General features: G+C 32.7%; 1 protein-coding gene across 1 annotated transcript in view; it reads left to right on the forward strand.

Annotated features, from left to right (window-relative positions):
• Positions 1 to 8307, forward strand: part of NCKAP1 (NCK associated protein 1) — a 109657-nt gene that overhangs the window by 41012 nt on the left and 60338 nt on the right. The window contains exons 10-14 of the mRNA XM_006760546.2: positions 1831 to 1887; positions 3384 to 3480; positions 3733 to 3839; positions 4734 to 4866; positions 8187 to 8268. Of these exons, the coding sequence (XP_006760609.1) occupies positions 1831 to 1887; positions 3384 to 3480; positions 3733 to 3839; positions 4734 to 4866; positions 8187 to 8268 (476 nt within the window). The remainder of the gene's footprint in view (positions 1 to 1830; positions 1888 to 3383; positions 3481 to 3732; positions 3840 to 4733; positions 4867 to 8186; positions 8269 to 8307) is intronic.

Below are 8307 nucleotides of genomic sequence, written 5' to 3' on the forward strand. Positions count from 1 at the left end.
GTTACTAAAAAATAAAGCTATGTTTAATACTCACAATTTAACCAGTATATCTCAATTTTAATGTGCATAAGAATTACCCTGGGATGTGAACTAAAATCCAGGATCCTGGGCATCATTCCTAACTTCCTCTATCTCCTATATTTGTATCTCAGAGAGGTTGAAGGTAAAATTTACTCACAGAAAGGCACAAATTTTAGATGCAAAGCTCAATTAATTTGCATATGAATTACTCTAGGTCAGTGATGGCGAACCTATGACATGCGTGTCAGAGGTGACACACGAACTAATTTTTTTGGTTGATATTTCTTTGTTAAGTGGCATTTAAATATATAAAATAAATATCAAAAATATAAGTCTTTGTTTTACTATGATTGGAAATATCAAAAAATTTCTATATGTGACATGGCACCAGAGTTAAGTTAGGGTTTTACAAAATGCTGACACACCGAGCTCAAAAGGTTCGCCATCACTGCCCTAGGTCAAGATATAGAACATTTTCATTATATCCAGAAAATTCGTGCTTTTTTCTGGTTAGTAATGTCAACCTTGGTCCCCCTCCACTCGCCCTCTTTTTCAAGTGGCCACTGTTTGGATTTCTGTCACTGTAGGTGATTCTGACATTCTCATGCAAATAGTTTCTCAGTCATGCTATGTGAAACAGTACCCTGTGTACTTTTCAGGTCTTAATTCAGCTTTTATTTTAGACAATGGAGCTCCCAGAAATACCCTGTCATATGGGCTTTGGTCATTTTCTAATTCATTTAGATTGCAAATCATGAAACTTGTATAATGTCTTATATTGACAATATGATGTAGAATCATATTTAAATATATATAAACATTTAGAACCAGGTAGTCTGTGTATATTGAGTGAGCTTATGATATGTATGATACAAGTAAGTTTAGTGACACCATATAATGAGTTGTCTTTTGGTTATGCTTTTTTAAATGATAAATTTGCCATTTAAATATCTCTATTTAAAGTCAAAAGTTTTAATTTTTAAATAATGAGTGGTCAATCTAATTTAAAATGTGAATTATCATAGTAATTACAAGTCAGACTATAATTATAAAAGTTTATTAATTATAAAGGACAGTGATTATATAATTAGTATGTTTTCGGACACATGCGCAAAGAACACAAATCTTAGAATTCTTAATTTAGAAGTTGAGGTTCTTAGGGTGAAGTGGTTTTAGCCAGGTTTTCAGGAAGAGGTTTTCCTTAACATTTGAGGAATTTTGAGTTTTTGTATTTAGTATTCATGAAGTTGACATATATTTATTAGCATTTATTTTTCAGATGACACCTTTAAACTATTTGATGTTGGTGTTGTTTCATTTAATTTAAAGTAATCAAATGCTTTCCTGCCCCAGTTTTCTCCATCATAGAGCCCTTATCCCTAAATAATCTTTAGTGTTGATTATGAGTATATGTCCTTTCAGAATTTTTTTAATGCTTTTTAAGTCAGAAGTGATAAAAAGTCAGAATAGCTTTGTCAGCACTTTAAATTTTTAGAAACTACTGTTACATCAGAAGTATAATTTTAATGTCTCTATTGGAGCTTATGGGAATATATTTAATAAAGTAAAAATCTACATTTTGAACTTTATTTTATTGTTGGATCTAATATATTATGAAATTTATCTAGGAAGCCTTTTCTGGTTACATAAGGTGCTGGCTAAGAAAGATGTGGGTAGACCACTTCCATGAATTTCTAGTTTGAGGGAATTTTTCTTGTTGATAATATGTCAGTTCGATTTGACTAAATTATTTTGACTTATTGCTCAAATTAAGATCAACATGTTTCCAACTTTTTTTTTTGCACATAGCTACAACAAACGTATTAATGATATAAGAGAATGCAAAGAGGCGGCTGTGTCACATGCGTAAGTACTTCTATCTTATCTGTGGTACTTTTAATAAAGAATAATTTCTTTCTTAAAGCATTGTTTTGTTGAAGTGAGTTCATATTGATGGCATGAAAATGTAATAGAAGTGGGGACTTCAAAAAATTAAAGATAGGTTTTTATTGATTTCAGAGAGAGGAAGGGAAAGGGAGAGACAGATAGAAACATCATTGATGAGAAAGAATCATTGTTGACTGTCTCCTGCATGTCCCCTATTGGGGATCAAGCCCGCAACCTGGGCATGTGCCCTGATGGAAATCAAACCATGGCTCAACCACGGAGCTACACTGGCTGGGCAGAAATGGGGGACTTATAATCAATAGGAAATAAATATATATAACCTCAGTCTCTAGTAACTTTGGAATTAGTGCAGATTTTAATTATTTTTGAAGTGTGATGAAAATGCTCTAAGGAAGTACCATACAAATGACTTTTATTTTAGGTATATTTCAAGTTTCTTACTGCCACTATCCAATAACAAAGTACTGTATCTGAACATTTTGAAAGATGTATCTTCTGAGGCAGGTGTCATTATCTGTTTTCTAGATGGCTGAAACTGAGAGGTAGAACATAAGGTCACATAGGTAGAGAGTGGGATTTTAATCTGTCTTTTCAAACTAATCTGTCTCACAGCTAAACTTCTGGTATTGCATATTCCTGATATTTATTTTTTCTGTATATTTTTGTGTGTGTATGTGTGTGTCCACTTATTTTTTGCACCTATATACATTTTAAAACTTTCTTGAAGCGCTGAATATGGTGCATAATATGACGAGTTGGAATACTAAGAACATTTTATGATTTTTTCCCCATGTTAATATGTGAGAATAACTTTTTTCTACTTTGCATTTTATTGAAATACCTAGTATATGAATATTTATAATTATCCTTTTCTTCCCTCGTCTTTCTGTTTTTTTGAACAAGAGACCAAATAGATCTCATCCCAATATTTTTATTGAATATAACTCTTGTTTAGTCAGTTTTTTGTATTTAATAGGAATACACTTAGTAAATGAGAACATGGGAAATTAGATATTTATTGTTATATTTGTTGATTTCTATGTAGGGATGACAAAAATGTATATAGGAGGACAGTAGTTGCTGTTGAAGATTGCATAGTCCTGTTTATAAAATGCTTAGGATATATGGTACTAAAATTTCAGAAATTATTCAGAAATAGACATCTGGATATTAGGAAATGCTTCTTGCAGGATTGGTCTTGAAGTTTGGATGTAGTATTTTGATAGGTGAAGAATAATAGACCAAACATGGTTACAAAAAGCAGCACAAGAAAGGCAAGGATAAATGTAAAATTGGTAAGTCGCTTAATGGCAAGCACATAGAAGATGATATTTGTAAGGGGTTTCTGCTTCATAAAAAACAACTTTGGATGTTGACCCTACAATGATAAGTTATTTAATTGCCAATAGTAATTTTAGTAGAAACAGATAAAATATAAGTGTCTTTTCCTGTAGTGGTTCAATGCACAGAGAAAGACGCAAATTTTTAAGGTCTGCACTGAAAGAATTGGCTACAGTCCTCTCAGATCAACCTGGCTTGCTAGGTCCCAAGGTAATTGATTTAATTCATATGTCAACTGCACCATTCTACATTGTTCTCACTACTTGCTTATATATATATGCTTTCCTTGATACATACTTTCAACTTCTCTTTGGTCATCTCCTTTCTGTTGGTGTGCCTTCTTTTTGAACTTGATTTTATCAATTCTTGGCTATGACTTTTCACTTAGAGAAAGACTATGAATAGGTTTTGTTTTTAATCTTTGCGTAAGAGTAAACAATGTTTTTGTATTTTTTTAATTAGGCACTTTTTGTTTTTATGGCGTTATCCTTTGCCCGTGATGAAATTATCTGGCTACTTCGTCATGCAGATAACATGCCAAAGAAGAGTGCAGATGACTTTATAGATAAGTAAGTTAGCAGCAATTAAAACTTTTTTTGTATATTTTGATTTATAACTGGGATTTGGGGTCTTCGAAGTAAAATTATTTTGAAAAACTTTTTTAGGGCTTTTCATATTTGTTATGCATATTTGTAACATAGCATTAGCTGATATGAATTAGAATGCAAGTCAACTTGAGTTTAAAATTATGGCTTTTAATGTTTCCTTTCCTAACACTCTAGGTCAGTGGTTCTCAACCTTCTGGCCCTTTAAATACAGTTGCTCATGTTGTGACCCAAACATAAAATTATTTTCATTGCTACTTCATAACTGTAATGTTGCTATTGTTATGAATCGTAATGTAAATAGCTAATATGCAGGATGGTCTTAGGCAACCCCTGTGAAAGGGTCGTTTGACCACCAAAGGGGTCGCGACCCACAGGTTGAGAACCGCTGCTCTGGGTGGTCATAAAGTTGTTTTTTGGCTATACCCAGTGACTTTCCTATGGAATTCATATTTAACAGTCCTTATGGAGTTGCAGCCAAGTCTATAATTTGAAATGTTATTCTGTCATTTTTGTCAAGTCCCTCAATGAGGAGTTCGATAAATGAAGCAGAGAAATAAGAGCATATAGAAAAGTCTTATTTCTTCCCAGTTCCTTTTATTTGTGATTTAAAAATGACTAGTTATGAGATGTTCTAATTTTATGTTCATTTTGGATTTTCCTCTTATCAGTTTTTTAGTCTTAGCTTTTCTTTTGCTTTCTTTATTCATGTTAAATAATTTAAAATCATAATTGACATTAAATGTTTAACAGTAATTTTTCTAAAAGTAACTTCTTATAATATCAAAGGCATTTCACATTTTCCTTGATAACAATAAATTTATTTTTTGAAATGTTTTTTTTCAATTTTTAAAAAAGGCACATTGCTGAATTGATATTTTACATGGAAGAGCTTAGAGCACATGTAAGGAAATACGGACCTGTAATGCAGAGGTATTATGTGCAGTACCTTTCTGGCTTTGATGCTGTTGTCCTCAATGAACTTGTGCAGGTAAAAACTATCTCATGTTATTTTTCCTTTTGTTTCTTCCCTTCTTTCTAGTAACTGATTTGTTTGTTCAATGAGCATTTAAAATATAATCTTGTGCCATATGGTGGCGATACAAATATAAACAAGTTGTAGTTATATCTTGTCAAGAGGATCATCATTTGGAGGGAAGAACGTATTTTGTTGTAGGTTAGTGTGGTAGGCATTTTGTTCAAGTGTGTACAAAGCTCAGGATGAACGCAATGCAGGGAATGTTTCTTTTTCTTGCAGTAGTGGTGTACAGTAATTAAATTATATTGGGCCTTGCAAAAGAGGAAGTTAGTTATACATCAGATTTACTACTCAAAGATTACCCTGGATCAGTGTGGTTGATGAGTTACTGGGGGCCAAGGGAAAAGGCAGAGAGAGAATTGCAGTAGGCTGGATGAGAGCTGATGAGAACTTGAACTTGGACATTGGCTGTGAGATAAAAGATAATGTAGACATATAATTGATAACTAAGTATTAGAGGAAAAGTAGAAGATAAATCTTTTTGTGTAGTGTGTTAGAGGATGGCCAATAAAATTTTTTTTATCTAGATGTCCTAATTTAAATGTCCTAATTTTCTCAGTTTGGATTTTTCTCTATTGATTTTGTCCTAGGTTTTTGTTTGTTTGGCTTTTCATAATTTCTTTATTTGGTCTTTTTCATCTTATTATAAGTTTATTTTATTTTTATTTCTAATAAACTGTAAGGAAAATAGTATCTTATTTTGCTTCATTTTATAAAATCACCAGTATCTAAAAACTACTGTAAGCTAACATATAGTATAGAGGAAGAATATATATTAAGACTAATATTAAGACTGTATTAAGACTCTACAGTTACTGGTTTTACAGAGAAATAACCATACTTTGAAATCCTAATATTTTTGAAACCTACCTAAAAATCCAAATAAGAAAAATGTCATGTAATTGTTTGCATTTAATTATATACAGCTTCTGTTTTCATAAACTAGTTATTTCTTTTTTATCCACTAGATGGAGCTCAGATGCTTTTTTTTCTAGAATGTCCATTAAAAAAGACTAGAAAAGCTGATTTTATGTATACCTTGTGTGGCTACTGTTTGCTGCAGTTTTATTCAAATAATTATTACTTATTGTATAAAGCAGAGGCTCTCATGCTATCACAATCTAAAAAGTAAATCAGACTCCTGGTTTCATGTCATTTTGAAATTTGCTGTGGTTAGTTGAATGCTTATGAATACATTTATGTTATAGTGTTTACATTTTAAAGTCATTCCATATTTTTTGGTGTCTTTATGTAAACTGTATGTTAGTACAATCTGAGAAAATGGCTTATTTTTTCTGAAAATATTGTCATAGCAGTAGTAGCAGTAGAAAAATTATATTAATAGTTGTCAGATTATTGATAGTTTATTTTATTACATTTGTAGTACAACTTTGTGAGGGTAGATATAGTTATCATTATTTGAAGAAAAAAGACCTTTTGCAACTTGCTCAATATTGCACAATCATAAGTAACAGAGCCAATATTTGAAGTAGTGTCTTAGCTTGACACCTAACCTTTTTACTACCTCTTCTTTTGTAAAGTACAGCATGGTGTTTTTAACTGTTTGCTGGGATTTAAATTTAGAACTAAGAGCAACCTGTTAATATAGCTCATTGTAATAGGTGTTAAATTACTTTTATTGTAAAACATACATAACAAAATTTATCATCTTAACCATTTTTAAGTATACAGTATAGTGACATTATATACATTCACATTGTGGTGTAGGTCTTAATGTCTTGACAATTATTTATGCTGTTTGTGAGCTAAGCACCCACTTTTTAAAAAATTTATTATCTATTTCAGATGCAGTCTATCAAATTTTCATTTTTTTTTTTAGCCAGTTTGAGAGGGATTTTTTTGTCCTAATTTTGTTGAAGTATAATTTATATTTAATAAAAAATCACAAATTTTTAGTGTATGGTTTGAATTTTGGCAACTATGTATGCATTCATGTAACCACCACAGCAGTCAAGATGTGGAACATTTCCAACACTTAAAAGTTTTCTTGTGCACTTAAGTAGTTGATTTCCTCTTCGACTCAACAAACACTCATCTGCTTTGGTCATTTTTTGCCTTTAAAAAAATCACATAAATGGAATCATATACCATATAACTTTTTTATCATTGTTAGAGAAAAAGGCGGGGTGGGGGGGAGAGAGAGAGAAGGAGAGAGAGAGAAAGTGAGAGGGAGAGAGAGAGAGAGAGAGAGAGAGAGAAAGAGAGAAACATCTATTGGTTGCCTCTCATATGTACCCTGACTTTTTGGTGTATGGGACGATGCTCCAACCAACTGAGCTACTTCAGCAGGGCTCACTTTTTTCTTTTTCTTTTTTAATATATTTTTGTTGATTTCAGAGAGAGAGAGAGATAGAGAAAGAAACATCCATTGTTTGCCTCTCATATGTACCCTGACTTTTTGGTGTATGGGACGATGCTCCAACCAACTGAGCTACTTCAGCAGGGCTCACTTTTTTCTTTTTCTTTTTTAATATATTTTTGTTGATTTCAGAGAGAGGAAGGGAGTGGTAGAGAGGGATAGGACATCAGAGAATCACTGATCGGCCACCTTTTGCACTGCCCCTACTGGGGATTGAGCCTGTAATTCGGGCATGTGCCCTGACGGGAATCAAACGTTGACCTCCGGGTTCATGGGTTGATGCTCAACACTGAGCCACACTGGCCAGGCAGAAATGGGGGACTTTTAATCATCAGGAAATAAGTATATCACCTTGGGCAGGGCTAATTTATGATTTCTTTCTTTTTCTTTAATTTCATTTTTAAAAATATTTATTTTGTTAGTTGTTGTTAATCTCTTACTGTGCATAATATTTAAATTAAACATCACCCGAGGCTATTTTTCCATTGATTTTTATACAGGGCGGGGGCGGGGGGTGAGGGGAGAGACAGAGAGAGAGAAACTTCTATGTGAGAGACACATACATTGGTTTCCTCCTCGCATGCGGGCCGACCTGGGCCGGGGATCGAACCTGCAACTGAGGCATGTGCCCTTGTCCGGAATCAAACCCACAGACTGCCATTCTGTCTACTGAGCCAAACTGACTAGGGCTGTTTTTGATTTCTTTCAGTTAGCACAATGTTTTTGAGATTCATCCCTTTTATTATATGTATCAACATTTTGTCCATGTTTATTGCTGAAAAATATTCCATAGTGTGGATATACCGTTTGTTTATCTGTCTACCTGTTGATGAACCTATGGATTTTTTTCTAACTAGATGATTTTAACATCATTTTTTTTGTTTCTTTTCAGAATCTTTCTGTTTGCCCTGAAGATGAATCAATCATCATGTCTTCTTTTGTTAACACTATGACTTCCCTAAGTGTAAAGCAAGGTAATAAATCTTTTAAATAAAAACACATTTTCTTCTTAG

Source organism: Myotis davidii, unplaced genomic scaffold, assembly GCF_000327345.1.
Source record: "Myotis davidii unplaced genomic scaffold, ASM32734v1 scaffold370, whole genome shotgun sequence".
In the NCBI taxonomy this organism is placed as follows: Eukaryota; Metazoa; Chordata; class Mammalia; order Chiroptera; family Vespertilionidae; genus Myotis; species Myotis davidii.